The sequence below is a fragment of the Tetrahymena thermophila genome (assembly GCF_000189635.1).
Source record: "Tetrahymena thermophila SB210 genomic scaffold scf_8254697, whole genome shotgun sequence".
NCBI lineage: Eukaryota > Ciliophora > Oligohymenophorea > Hymenostomatida > Tetrahymenidae > Tetrahymena > Tetrahymena thermophila.
In genome coordinates this window covers 1,602,490-1,617,448 of record NW_002476463.1, presented here as the reverse complement: position 1 = coordinate 1,617,448, position 14,959 = coordinate 1,602,490, and the positions used below count along the sequence as shown (strand labels likewise).

General features: G+C 24.0%; 5 protein-coding genes across 5 annotated transcripts; 2 read left to right on the top strand and 3 right to left on the bottom strand. All coding sequences in view use genetic code 6, as the record gives it.

Annotated features, from left to right (window-relative positions):
• Nucleotides 1–393: 393 nt before the first annotated feature.
• Nucleotides 394–3,126, top strand: TTHERM_00355580 (cyclic nucleotide-binding domain protein; the record flags this gene model as incomplete). Its single annotated transcript, XM_001010456.1, has 1 exon — nucleotides 394–3,126. The coding sequence occupies one exon, from the start codon at nucleotides 394–396 to the stop codon at nucleotides 3,124–3,126; it is 2,733 nt and encodes a 910-aa protein (XP_001010456.1).
• A 753-nt stretch (nucleotides 3,127–3,879) lies between these two features.
• On the bottom strand, nucleotides 3,880–6,984 carry TTHERM_00355570 (hypothetical protein; the record flags this gene model as incomplete). Its single annotated transcript, XM_001010455.3, has 1 exon — nucleotides 3,880–6,984. The coding sequence occupies one exon, from the start codon at nucleotides 6,982–6,984 to the stop codon at nucleotides 3,880–3,882; it is 3,105 nt and encodes a 1,034-aa protein (XP_001010455.1).
• Nucleotides 6,985–8,069: 1,085 nt separating this feature from the next.
• Nucleotides 8,070–8,519, bottom strand: TTHERM_000355569 (hypothetical protein; the record flags this gene model as incomplete). The annotated part of the gene is made up of 2 exons (XM_012796821.1): nucleotides 8,070–8,117; nucleotides 8,355–8,519. 2 exons carry the CDS (start codon nucleotides 8,517–8,519, stop codon nucleotides 8,070–8,072), a joined length of 213 nt encoding a protein of 70 aa, XP_012652275.1.
• An 823-nt stretch (nucleotides 8,520–9,342) lies between these two features.
• TTHERM_00355550 (extracellular response kinase) lies at nucleotides 9,343–12,037 on the top strand (the record flags this gene model as incomplete). Its single annotated transcript, XM_001010453.2, has 2 exons — nucleotides 9,343–9,522; nucleotides 10,055–12,037. The coding sequence occupies 2 exons, from the start codon at nucleotides 9,343–9,345 to the stop codon at nucleotides 12,035–12,037; spliced, it is 2,163 nt and encodes a 720-aa protein (XP_001010453.2).
• Nucleotides 12,038–13,615: 1,578 nt separating this feature from the next.
• On the bottom strand, nucleotides 13,616–14,431 carry TTHERM_00355540 (inhibitor of apoptosis-promoting Bax1 protein; the record flags this gene model as incomplete). The annotated part of the gene is made up of 1 exon (XM_001010452.3): nucleotides 13,616–14,431. One exon carries the CDS (start codon nucleotides 14,429–14,431, stop codon nucleotides 13,616–13,618), a length of 816 nt encoding a protein of 271 aa, XP_001010452.1.
• Nucleotides 14,432–14,959: the final 528 nt, after the last annotated feature.

Below are 14,959 nucleotides of genomic sequence, written 5' to 3'. Positions count from 1 at the left end.
AAAAAACTTAATATTCAGGAATCATCTTTACCTAAAATAAATCAGAAAATTTTAAACTTAGGTTAAGTAAATAACTAAATAAATGCAATTAATTTTAGCAAAAATGATTTATAATAAGTAATTGAAACATATAAAAAATAATCATTTGAGAGAAATAAAGATGAAATGTCGTTTTTATTACAAAAAATTTAAAAACTGCCCTTCTTAAAAAAGACTTTAAGGAAAAAAGGAGAAGCTTTTATGATTTAAGCTTTAAATCAGATGTAATTAGAGTATTTTAATTGTAATTAGGAGCTTTATAATATAAATTAGGGGAACAAATAAAATTTTTACATTTTGTTGAATGGATCTATATCGTTATATGTTTAAAATGAATAATTTTTCTTGGAAGAGATGCAAGAGGAGTAAAAACGGGCTTAGGCTCTAAAAGAGAATTTAGAATAGATTAATTAATAATCTGCTGCTATAAACAGCAACAAACTTTTTAATGTAGAAGTTAAACAAGTAGGATAAGCTATGCTAAAAAGGAAAGCTGATGGTTATGTAGATAAACAAAGGGAGAAAGAGAACACATAAATATAATAAAAATAATAATCAAATGATCTAAATTTTAAAAGTGGGTCTGGAGTTAATAATAATGATAAAAGTAAAGCTGATGACTATAAAACTAATTAGAAGGATTTAATGCATAAAGAAAAATTAAAAGAATTGAGTATTATTTAATAGAAATAAGCTAAAAAGTAAGCAAGAGAATTTAAAGAACTCAAAATGATTTCGGGTTTGGCTACAGTTGGAGAAAAAAAAACAGTTTAGGGAGATGGAAATTAAGATATTTAGAAAATAGTTGTAAAGAGTGCTTAAGCAATTGTTTTGATGTTAAAAGGAGAAACTTTTAAATAGCTTTTTAGTGATATGATAGAGAGTGAAGAAAAAATAAATAGCATATCTTTTTTTCTATCTATTCCACTTTTCAGCAATTTCAGAATGAGGGAAATCAATTAAATACTTTAAAAAACAAAAATTCAGGTTTATAAGAAATCTTAGATAGTATTTAACGAGAACGATATAGCTGAGAATCTTTATATTGTAAAGAAAGGAGAGTTTGCTGTTTAAAAGGAAATATAAATAAAAAGCCACTAAATGCCTGATTTATACAATAAAAAGATTATTAAACATATAGAAATTTGTTCTCTTACTGAGGGTCAATATTTCGGATTAGATGAGCTTCTAGAAAATCACTTGGCCAACAATCAAATTTCAAGTAATCCGAATTCAAATATCATAAAAAGAGTTAATTCTGTGAAATGCCTTTAAGCAGAAAGCGAACTATTCATTATACCTTATGATTAATTTAAAAAGTATATAAACTCTGAGACTGTGGTTATTGATAACGATAGCTTATAAAACTAAGCAAATATTAGAAACGAAATTCTTGCAAAGAAAAAATTAGAATAAGAAAAGCAAGAAATGAGAGTTTTGGCAATAAAGAAAAATATCAAGAAAGAATAGCAAAAATATCATCAAATATAAAACGACGAAATTAATATTTAATAGAAAGAAAAGAATTAAACATACTATAAGAAATTATTACATGATAGTTCATCCGAAATGTCAATACCTTTTCTCAATAATTAATCCATTTCTTTATAGACTGCTTTAATGAAAAAATAGACAAGTTTTTGCATTCATTAAAAAGATGAAAACAGCAATCATCCAAATTAACTATTTATTACCAGCGATGGATAAAATTAAAAGCACTCTCAATATATTTTAGACAAATAATAAAATTTAAATAATAAAGCTATTTAATTAGGATAAGTAGATTAAATAAAAAATAATTTTGAGCAATTTAATAAAAATATTTCTATTTATAATGATAATATGCAAAAATATATCAAAGCTGTTACAGACTTCAGTGACAGAGTAACCATTGAATAATCTGAGAAGAAAAATCATTTAATTATTAAAAATTAAAATGCAAATGTGCAGCATTCAAATTCCTTAACACCAAAAAGAGGATAATCCAAATTATTAATCCATTAATTAAACTATTAGTTGACTAATCCTTAACAGTCTCGTTATAAAAGAAGCTATACTTCGAATTCTAATCATAAAGATAGAGATCAAACACCTGAACATATTTCAGCAAATGTTCATGATGTAAACTCTATCCAATAAATATCTCCAAAAAATTAAATAATAAAACTTCAATAAGTAGAATCAATAAACGATGCAAAAAGTAATAGCCTAAATGGGGTCAAAAAAGTAAACAGATTATTTAATTACTTAAGCGAAATAGAGTGTAAATAAAACCAAAGGCAATAAACTAATTCTTAGATTATCTGTGAAACTAAGGAAAAACAAATGCAAAATATTGATAATCAATAAATAGGAAAATACAATTAACAATAAAAAAAGTTAAATAATAAAAGTAAATAATTACAAGCAATTAGCTCATACCAAAAGCTTAATAGTGAAGAAAACAATCAATTTATTGAAGACTTAGATGAAATAGAGTATGGTTTAAATAAAAAAGATAAAACAATTTAGATTCTTCACTAAACAAATAATAACTTAAATTAATAATACAGTAAAAATTATAATTTAAGATTAAGCTCTATAAATTTATAGTAACAATAAGAACAAAAATAAGTGAAGGAAGGCTTTTAAAATAATTATAGATTGTTAAATAAATCAGATGGAAGTATAAATTAGCATTTAACATTTAGAGATTTAGAAGAAAAATATCAAACTTAATAAGAAAAAAAAGTGATTTTATAAAACAATACTTTTGATAAAATTAATACTTCAATTTTTAGAGACAATAAACAAAAAGTAAAATAGCAAGGAGAATCTGCATCTATAGAATAACTGCTGGATGAAATTAACTAAAATTATAGCAAAGTCCCAGTAAAACCTTTTATTGTTTCTCCGTCATGTGCAGTAAAAAATACTAAGAGAATGATAAAAAAGAGTAGAAGAGGAATGTAGAATGTATTGGGGTATATAATAGAATACTAATTAGATAACTAAACTTCTAATTTTTATTTAGAATCAAAACAGTTGCCTCAATCCTCTTATAATTACAAGTTAAATCCTCCAATTAAAAAAATGCAAGATATTTGAAGTTTAATTATACATTTTATTACAACTTTAAATTAAAATTTTAAGAATGGTAACACATATTTCTTTTGATTAAATTACACATAATTAATTTTATGTTGATTCTTTTAACAATTGAAAAACTTTAAAATATATTTCAGTTAAATATTTAAGCTAAAAATTTAATTTAAAAAATGTATTTATTGTACTCATTATAAAATAATAATTATAGTATCAAAATAATCATTAGCATTATAATTAATATCAAATATGAATTTTTTATATTTTTATTATTATAAAATTCTAAATAGAACTTTTTATCTCTTAAATTTTATTATTTTATCAATTTAATAAATGAAATTAATTATTGAAATAAAGTAAATCAAGAAGCTCTTATAAAAATAATTAATAATATTAATAGTTTAAAGAATCTAAAGTATTTCTTAATAATGTATTATTAAAAAATCAAATTATTTATACAAGAATTGCATAGAAATTGTTTTAATAGTCTAGTTTAATATTTAATATATAAATATAATGATAGATAGATAGATATAGATGGATGGATGGAAAAATATTTACAAAATTGATTTTATAATATGTTTATGTGTAAATTATTTTAATAGATTATATATTTGGTTTAATATTTTTAATTTTTGGTAACATACAGAATTTATTGTTTGAAGATGACTTTTTGCTTATTAAAGTTTTAGTTTATAAATTGATTTGGTAATGTTTTTATTGAAGAGTTTATTATTAGGTTTTTTATTTATAAAATCATTTATTTTTTAAAAATTCAAAGAGATCATAAATAAATTTGCTAATTTCACCTGCTAATTTAGTTGATATTCCTCTAACGTCTACAAGGGCCTCTGAGAATATCTAAGTCCAAAATTAAAATATTTCTATTGTACATTTTTCTGACTTAAAGAAGTTAACTAAATCAGAATAATGAAATGTGGAGTAGAAATTAAAGAAAAGACTCAAGAATTGGGAAAAGTTTGAAATATCAGTTAGAGGTTAATATGTAGAAAGATTTTATTTTTGTTAATTTTGTTATTAATTGGATTATTAAAGTTAATAGAGTAACCTAAATTTATTATTTTTAGTTTTAGCAATTTGTTTACTGTCAAGATCAGTGATGCTATTGCTAGGTTTTGTGGGTGAAGGTACTGTTGGAGAGTCATTATTTACTTTTTAATTCAAGATTATAAAAAGCATTTGATCAGAAATTTCTTTACAATTTCCTACTACACTGACATAGTTGCTATTAGTTTTTTATATAAACCATTAGAATTTCTTAAATAAGAAATTGATGTTCATTTAAACTAAATTTTAAGTTATTCCTTATCTCCTTGTAGCAACCTTGACCATTTAATGAAGAGATTTTACTACTAATATATCTAATTAGGTGGAGAAGCTATCATAGTAAGCACTACTAATTTGATAGCAGTTATTACTAGAAAAAGTGTAATCAAAGACAGTTTAGATAAAAGATAATGAAGAATTTTTGAATGATTCTTTTAGCTTACTTAAAATAGGATCTTATTTCCAAATGAAATGCATTTCTTTTATTAAATCAGCTTATTTTTATTCTAATAATAATTAGTTAAAACCTTCTTCTTCTGTAACTTAGTAGCGCACACCTTCTAAAAGCTCAAAGAAAGCATTTTTAACTTCATCAGAATAATATGTATGAGAATTAAAATAGTTGTATAAAATTTGCTTCATAACATAAAACTCAGCCCCACTAAAGCTTGTTCCTGTGTATTTTTTAAATTCGTCAATCATTTTTTAAGTTTTAGACTAATCTGATTACAATGCTGCAAGTAAAAATTCTTCAATTTTATTTGCTCCTTCTTCTTCAGGGTGGATTAAAATATGGCTGGAAAGAGCGCTAGTTTGCAACATCTTGAAGATTTCTTAGCTTAGGACTCTAACTTTGCTATATCCACCTAGCGCTTCTAATAAAGTTGAAGGCATCACAATGTGAAGAGATTTACTTATTTATTCGTTTAATAAACATTTAAGTTATTCGCTATTTTCTGGTTGCTGAGATAAATAATTCAGCATAAAACTAGTTATTTTTGATAATATTTTTTTTGGAAATTTATTTGGAAAAGTCTTTTAAGTAAGTTAGCGCTACTCAGCTAAATGATCTAAATACTAGCTAAAGTGAAATGAGAATTCATTTATGTCTTACATCATGTAAAACGAAAAGACGCTAGTCTTTAGTTCATCATCTTTTTCTATTTCCTCTGTAACAAATTTCTTTAAATCAGGTAATAAGAAATACAACTATCTCATCAAGGCTGCTCTATCATAGTTTAAAGCGCTTTATGATTAGGAAGTGCTAAAAGTAGCATGCTGCTACTAGAATAAGTTCATAATTCTTTCAGTTTTTTGGCTTTATCTACTTGTTAGATTGTAAATGATTTCTTCTTTGTTAATTGGGCTTTATATTTTTTGTGTATTTTAATTCAATGGAGTGATAACCATATGGTTAGCTGTTTTTCTTCTGCGCAGAGTTTAGCTCCCTACTTGTGGTGAATATTAAGAGCTCTTATAATCTTAACTATCCATTTATTAAAGCTTATGGAGATTGTTAAAGTTTTTTATATTTGGTTGATTATTATTAATTTATGAAATCAAGGTTTAAGTAGATTCCTCTTCTGAAGAGAATGTTTGAGATGATTAAATATCACTAGCTTCCTTATTTTAATCTTTTGTTTGATGCTTACCTTTATTATTATTACTGATTATGTTTTATAATGTACCATTGCTGCCTTCGATTTCCTGTAAAGTTGATGCACCGCTTGAATTTTCTGCAATAGGATACTTAAAAATGATTGAAGCTTTTTTCATAGGAGTACCATTTTTGGTCTTCTAAGTAGAAAGAGAATCATATTCGTTTGTTTCTTTTGATGTTAAGCAAAGTTTATTCAAACAGCTGTTAGGATTAGGACCATAAGCCTTTTATGGAGTTAGTCTTTAATCACTCTTAATTGAATTTTGACTTTCCTAAAATATAGATGGGCGGCTTGTAGGAGCAAGTTTAGGCGACTTGTTAATTTGCAAAGTTAAACTGGTATATTCTTAAAGACTTTTCTTGTCAATATTTTTTTAAGCTTATTGCTGGTTTTAATTAAATTAATCTCTTTCTAATTATTGGTTTGTGTTAGATTTACTAGCAGTATCAGGAATAGCAGCAAATATTTTAACTTATTCACTTATTGTATTTATATTACTGCATAACGATTTCCTAGAGAGTTTATTAATTTCATTGAAGAAGCATTATTTGTCTTCAAGCTGAGAAAGTTTGTTTTTTATCTTTTAAACAGACTTAGTTGCTTGAAATTATTCAATTTGAGGTAGTTAAACTGTTTCTTCTTTCTTTGCTTTATTTTCTGAGTTAAATCCAAAGGATGGAAGATATTAAACACTTTTTGAGTTTTTATAGTTAAAAGCAATGTTAGTACTAATTGTCTACCTTCTAGTATTTTTTGTTTCCCCCTATTCAGTTAATATTGGACTCTCTTTAAAATTTTCAGTTTGCTTAAAAAATGAAGGAGGTGGAGTATTGCTGCCTCTATTTAATGTAGTTTATGAAATAATTCTATTTTTTAAAGAAGGCGAAAATCCACTCTCTGTATTAAATTTTGATATTTTTTAATTATTTGAGCCAATCTGAGGCGAGTGATATATTTATGGTGAAGCCTTCAGAGATCCGTTAGAGCTTGGTGATTACTAAAGTTAGTTTGCTTGAGATTGACTATAGAATGAATTTAGCATAAATTTTGTTTCTATATTTTTGTAGAGACTTTTATCATGTAAAGAGGATGAATTAGCAGCTTCTTCTAAAACTATTGGTGATTAGCTCATTCTTTGTAGTAAAATTTTATATGATTATATTCAATTTTGTTTTAGCTCCAAATAATTTTAAAAAAATTTCTATGTTAGTTTAAATTTTAAGAGCTATTCTTTGATTTTTTGTTTTATTTTTTCTCTTTTTACTTTTTTTTGTGAATTATTTATTATAATTAAAATAAATCAAATTATTAAAATTAGATGGTTGTGTGTTTCCTATTAATTTATTTATTTACTTATGCACGTAAGAGTCTTAGTAATCAGCTATTCTATTTATAAATTTTTCTACTATTATTCCGAATTATACTTTGTTCTTAATATTTAATTTTGCTTTTTTATTTTATTTTTTGATTTCAGCTATTTTTAAAAACAAATTTTTTTGACGATTTTACAGTATCTGGTAGCTATAATTTAAATTTTTGTGTTTACACTTAATCATGTTCTTGTCTGTCTATTTTTTTTTAAACTAATTAGGCTCGCACTTAATTTATTAATCTTGATAATTGCTTCGTTGTAAATAATATTTATATTTATTAGTTAGATACTTTACAATGTTTAGAATAATCAATTATTTGCCATTCATTTAATTTATGCTTATTTTAATTTTTGAAATCAAATAAGATTAAAAAAGAAATCCTTACAATAAATATCAAATTATTATAAAGATGAAAGCTAATTTTCCTTATTCTTCTTAATTCTATATAAATTTCCAATCATCTTCTCTTTAAAAATAAATTTCTAAGATTTAAATATAATAAAAATTACATTTCTTTTAATTCCTGGATTCAAAGAGTCATATAATTAAATGTGCTTACAATTTACAGCAAAATAGCTTATATTCAAGCAATACGAAATAAAAATCTTAGGTTTTTATAAATTCAATATAAAGCCAGCGTGATAAATTATTCATGATTAATATTTTTTCACAAAAATGTAAAATAAAAATTATATTTAATAATAGTGGCTATAAGAGCTTAAACAGGAGAGTGTAAAAAATAAGGAAAGAATCTCTCTTGAAAAATATTAATTCTGTCAGCATTTATACAGTAATTGTTAAAATCTGTCTTCAAAAACATATTTATAAGAATTTACTTTAATTTTCAATAACCAGGGAATATATTAATAGAAAAGGATTGAATCTACTGGGCCTGTTTTTGATTAAATAAATATTTTGAAAAATGACTATTTAAATAATAAATTCATAAAATTTGATGATTTTAAAGCAATATTTGCAAATTAGCCAAATACTTTTGAGTAACACTAAAAAGCTTGCTATCATTCTTATATTTACATTTTATTTTTTTTGAAGATTAATGATCTAAAAAGTAAAAATAAAATGTAATTGTTTCTTATTATCAATTAATTTAATATAAATTAGATTTTACTATGCGACTAGAAAATATAAAAAAGTACTATTCAAACAAATAGTGTGCTTTTTATTTTGAGGTAAATTTTTTTCTACTAAATTTAAAAAATAAATATTTTTCATAATATTTGAAGGTTTTTTTTAATTATACTAACAATCCTTTGTATCCTTAAATATAATACATAAACTTATTATATCTTATTCTAATTCTGCTTAACTAAGAAATAGAAAATCTTGTTTGTGTCAAACTGATTTTCAAAATTTTCAAGATCAACAAATATTTATTTATTCTATTAAAGAGTATAAAATTCAATTATTAATCAATCAGAACAGAGTATATAACATTCATTTCGAATACATAAATAAATTAATGATATAATAATAAAATTTCACTAAAAAATCAAATTTTTTATTTTTCTATTTGGCTAAAAAAAAAAACCTTCCATTTTTTTCAAAATAATTGATTTAAATTTTTTTATATAAAAAAAATAAAATTAACTTTTCAATTAATTAAAAATAAATTTCATATAATTGATAATCTAATCTATTTTTATTGATAATCAAGACATTTCAATATTCGCATTGTACTTATTTTTTGTCATAAAGCTAAATGATTGGTAAATAAATAAATCGATATTCAATAGCTGAATAAAATTTTGTTTATTTTTTATTGAAAGTCACCAAATATATGAATTAATTATTAATGAATGAAGGGATTTAATTTCTGTGTAGTTGCAGTTGTTTGCTATAAAGAGAAGAAACTTAGTTTGTTGCATCAAAGAAAATTTGCTAATAAATAAACTTTGTTTGAAAAAATAATCATGCTGAAATAAAAAGTTAATTAGGAAAGGAAATGAATAATCATAGTTTATTTAATAACAAAATATTATAAAGCACCTTATCAAACATAATAAAAATCAAAACAAGATTAATAAATTATTTAAAGAGTGAATTCGTTTGAAAAAGAAAAATATTAATTATTAGACAGGATTGATTATTGATTGAAAATGAGTGAAGAAATAGAACCTCATATTATGAGAAAATTTGAGATCATATAAAAAATAGGAAAGGGTGCATATGGTATAGTTTGGAAAGCTATTGATAGAAAATTGAGGTAAGTTGTGGCTGTCAAGAAAGTTTTTGACGCTTTCCATAATCCTACTGATGCTTAGCGTACTTTTAGAGAGGTAATTATTGCTATTTAGCTGAGTTAAATTTTTTATTAAAGTGGAATATCACTGAAGATAATAACATTTTTTTTAAAGATTATAAAATGATCGATTCTTAGATAGAGTTTATATCTAAATATTTTTCTACGTTTTCATAGCTTAATTCAAAACATGTTACACTCACAAAATCTCAAAAAAAATATTTGAAACAAACATACTTGACAAAATAATAATAATTCAGTTAATAGAAAAAATATGAAGGCAAATTTTAATAAATCTAAAATTATATTAATAAGGTTTCTACTTTATAAAATAAGCTTATTCTAACCCTATTTAAAAAACTACTCTTTGCAAGTATATTTGTAAACATGAAGCATATTTTCCGAAATTAGGATACTTTAGTAAAATTGATGATCGTTGCGTTTTAAAATAAATATCATTATGAAATAATAATAATAAATTTAAAAAATATTTACAATATCTTCATTAACTCTTTAATGTTAAAACAAATTTGATATGTAATTTAATTTAACTCTTTTCTTATGAATAGGTTATGTTTTTATAAGAGCTGAATGGGCATGAGAACATAGTAAAACTACTGAATATTATCAAAGCAGAAAATAATAAAGACTTATACTTAGTTTTTGATTTCATGGAGACAGATTTACACGCTGTCATTCGTGCAGATATATTAGAAGAAATTCACAAGAAATACGTTATGTATTAGATTTTAAAAGCACTTAAATATATGCATTCAGGCGATTTAATTCACCGTGACTTAAAACCATCCAATATTCTTTTAAATAGTGAATGCCACGTTAAACTTGCTGATTTCGGTTTAGCTCGTTCGGTAGCCTAAAAAGAAGATGATGCTCCACCTGTTTTAACTGAATACGTAGCTACTCGTTGGTATCGTGCTCCGGAAATTCTTTTAGGTAGCACTAAATATACTAAGGCTGTCGATATGTGGAGTGTCGGATGTATTTTAGGTGAACTTATTATAGGAAAATCTATTTTCCCTGGTGTAAGTACTCTTAATTAAATTGAGCGTGTCCTCGAATTAACAGGCAAACCTAAAAATGAAGATATTGAAGCTATTGAAAGTTCTTTAGCCTGGAATATTTTAAATTCTATTAACATTACTAAGCAAAAGAAGTTCGAGCAATTTTTCCAAGGCGCTTCTCCCGATGCTTTAGATTTATTGAAGAAACTTCTCGTGTTCAATCCTAAATTGCGTTTGGATGCAGAACAAGCTCTCTAGCATCGTTATGTAGCTGAATTCCACAATCCTGCTGAAGAGCATGTATGTTCCAAGCCTATCTAGATTCCTCTAAATGACCACGAAAAATTCTCCATAAGAAAATATCGTGAGTCTCTTTACGCTGACATAAATGAGCGTAAGAAAAAGCAAAGAATTGAGTGGAGAAATAAATATTTAAGATAATTAGGTTTATCAATAGGAGATGAAGGTTAGTAAGCTGCAGTGTAAAACGGTTAATAAATAGCAGAAGGTTAATAATAGCAACCCTAACAGCAAGTACAGTAGTAATAATAGTAAATATAATACTCTCAGTATTAGCAACAATCTTCTACAGTTAAAAATAACTCTGCTCAATAACCTGAAAAGCGTAATGCTCGTTAAGTCTCTTAAGAAAATATAGAACAAGTTTCTTAGTAATAGCAATAGTAGTAATAATCATCAAATTAATAGTAATACCAGCAATAATAAGTTAGATAACAAAACAATCGTGAACAAGCTCAACAAGGATCTGTGTAGTAAAGCTAATAATTACAATAATAAAACAGTAGTGTGTAATCCTCCACACAACAATAGCCAAGCAAATACTAGCCCTACTAGGCAAATTAATATGGAGCTAAGTATTAGCCACAAGCCAACTAATAAGTTCAATAGCCTCAACAGTAAAGCTTAACCTAATCACAAAACAATACACAAGCAAATGGTACAACCTAGTAGACATCTCAACTTAAATCATAAAATGCACCTATGTATTAGACTTAATCTCAGTTTTAAAATCAAAATAATGTTACTGCTGCAAATAATAATGGCACTGGACCTAACAAGGCCATGTACTAAACAAACTATAATAACTACATTCCAGCTAAGAATAACTACGGACAAGTACCAAACAGTTAAAATGTTGCTGCTAACGGAAATGCTGGTGCAGTTTCAAATAACAGCTCTGGTGTTTACAAATCTGATGCTTAAAACTAGCCTGTGTAATACGGCAGCTATGTTCCACAATAAAAGTAATATAAATATTAGCCAGGTAGCAATGCTACTGCTTCTTAAAGTCAACAAAACCAACCTTAAGGAGCAAGCGGTGCTACATATGCAAATTATGTTCAAAGATAATAGTAGTAATAATAGTAGGGAAGTAACCCATCTTAAACCTAGGCACAGTAGTACTATTAAATGAAAAACTAATAACAATAACAATAAATTTAGCAGCAACAACAGCCATCACAAGTTACTAAATAGATGCAATACGCATAGCAATACAAACAATAATGAGATCAATAAACTAATATTCAAACAAATTAATAATTATTATGTTGCATAAATCATCAAATATCAACTCACTCACTCACTTACTCAATGATTGACTGACTGACTGAATAATGAGAATTAAATATTACACAAAATATTTTACTTTACTTTACAACTATATTTAATAAATAAATAAACAAACAAATAAACAAATTTAAGTGTGTGTTATTCTCTCAATCTCTAAAATTTATTTTTAGTTAGCATTCTATTTGTTAGATTTTATAAATTTAAGTATTTTTCTTTGTGTTACTATAATCAAGTCAACAATCAATACTAAATCCATTAATCACTGACTCACTCACTTGCTCCTTTTTTATTTCTAATTCATTATTAAATGAATAACTGAATTAATTGCTGGGATTTTATTTTTTTAATTTGTTCATAATGAAATTTAAATAAAATTTATTAATTACATTAAATTTTTCATTATATGAATAATTTTGAATTATAAAAATTACTTTTTTTGTAAATACGTACCACTAAATAAATAAATAAATTATAGTGATGATGGATAAATTTGAAATAAAAATATAAATAAATTATCTATCCTTAATTATAATTATGAATTATTTATTATATTTATTACTTCTTTTTTTATGATAGTAATTGTTATCTCTTTTCTGAAAATGCTAATATAAACTTAATCATTTTTTATAAATTTATTAAATTATATTAGAATATTTTCATAAAATCAATTATAAATTAGATTTGAAAATTTAATTATTATGGTAATATTCTAAAACAAAAATATAGCAATATTCTAATAATTAAAGATAGTATTTTTAAAATAAATTGCTATTAATAATTTGAAAAATCATTAAAAAACCAATATAATTTATAATTATTTGAAAATAAATTGTCTTTTTTATAGCTTAAAAAGCTTTGTATTTTGATTTTATGGCAAAATTTATTCAATCCATAAAAAGCAAAAAAATCTTGTATAAATATCAGTTTTTTGGTTTTTTTTGCATTTGTAATATTTTAATATAAAATAATTAAAAAATATTAATTATTTTAAATTAATTAAAAAATAAAGATAAAAGCTCAGATATATAAAAACCTTTATAAGAATTAACATTAAATAAATTTTTTAGAATTAAATTTTTATTTTGTGAGTAAGATGTTTGTATTTTAAGCATGAAAATATTAATTTAATAAAAATGGACTGTCAATAATATAGACTTATTTACTTTTAACTTTTTAAATTATGTACTATTATCAAAGGAAAAAGCATATATAAAATGAAGTTTATCTACATATAATGAGAATTAAAAAAAAATTTATAATTTGATCATTTTTTTAAGTTAAAATTATAGTTATGATTGATTAAAATACAAAAATATTAGTTTCTCCTATAAAAATGTTGGAATTATTTGGTAAAATTGACAATTAATATTAATTTTATAATGAGATTTGCTATATAAATAAACAAAGACAGATATCAATTTTTTGTTTTTAATTATCAACTTTTTATATTATTTTTTAATACATTTACTCTATAGAGTCTTTTAATTTAGAAAATTATTATTATTATTTCTTCACTCATCTAGAGCTCAAGAGTCTTAAAATTTCCAAGAATAAACCAATTATATCAATATAAAGCATTAAAGCTCCGATGACGTAATCATCAATTTCTAATGCGTATCTCTTTTTTCCTACAATAAGCTGGGTGTCATAAATCAAGTAAAGGGAATAGAGCAAGCACCCAAGAGCGCAATAGACTATATAAGCTGTTCTTGAATATGCAAAGGCTAAAAATATTCCAAAAATAATAAGAACCATTACAAAGCAAAAGAGGAAGCCACCCAAAAGAGTGAAGTCTGTTTTGGTTTTAAAAGCGTAAATTGTCAAAGCAACTACTACGCCAAGAGTCATAACAGCTGCAATCAAAACTGTTTTCTATCCGTCATCACTTTATTGCTTCACAACAGAGCAGCAAGCACTTACAAGATATGACATGCAGAAAGTGAAAATAAATAGGCAAATATAGTTTGTTGGGACAGTTCTAGCAACATTTCTGAAGCAGAGGATAGCTATTTCGACAATAAACATTACTACAATGCATGTGTAAAGCAACCATAAGTTATTTTATTAAAATGTGGTGAATCCTGGAGAGTACATAGCTCCAACAGTCATCAAAACAGTAACTAGTAATTGTGCACCTAATATTAAGTAAACCTTACGAATAAATCCAAGACGAGTATTTCCCAACAATCCTTCATTCTGCTTTTCAAAAAATCCTTGGTTAATTTCTTCCTAATATTAATTCTAGCCATAAATGTTCTAATTATTGCTATACTAGTAATTATTATTATTATACTAGTTGTTATTATAGTTTTAGTTTTGTTCAATATCCATTTTATCAAACAACTTTTTTGTTATTTATTTCTTAAAATTAGTTTTTTTGTGTATTTAATAATCTTTTAACAATATAAAAAAATCTAAAAGCTATCTCTATATTTATATCTAACTAACTAACTAACTATTAGTATTCTATTAAATAAGCAAATCTAACAAAAAAAATGTTTATCTATTTTCATAATTGATAATTCATCTACTTCATAAATTTTAATATGTATTCAAACAAGATTGATTACATTACTATCAAATTTACATAAGGCAGAAAAAAGCGAATTTGAAAAAGTATCAAATTTTATTCTAATATGTAAGTAAGTTTTTTCTTTTATACTCTTTAGAATAATAAATAATACATAAATAAAAAAACATTTTCTTTTAATATTTTATTTCTCTAAAATATTTAAAGTAAATATGTTTTAAGTTTTTTACTTTTAAAAAAATATTTTAATAATTTATTTTAATTTTTATATTAATTAAAATGCCCAAAAGAAAATTAGAAAAAATAATTTAAAATTCTAACTTTATAAT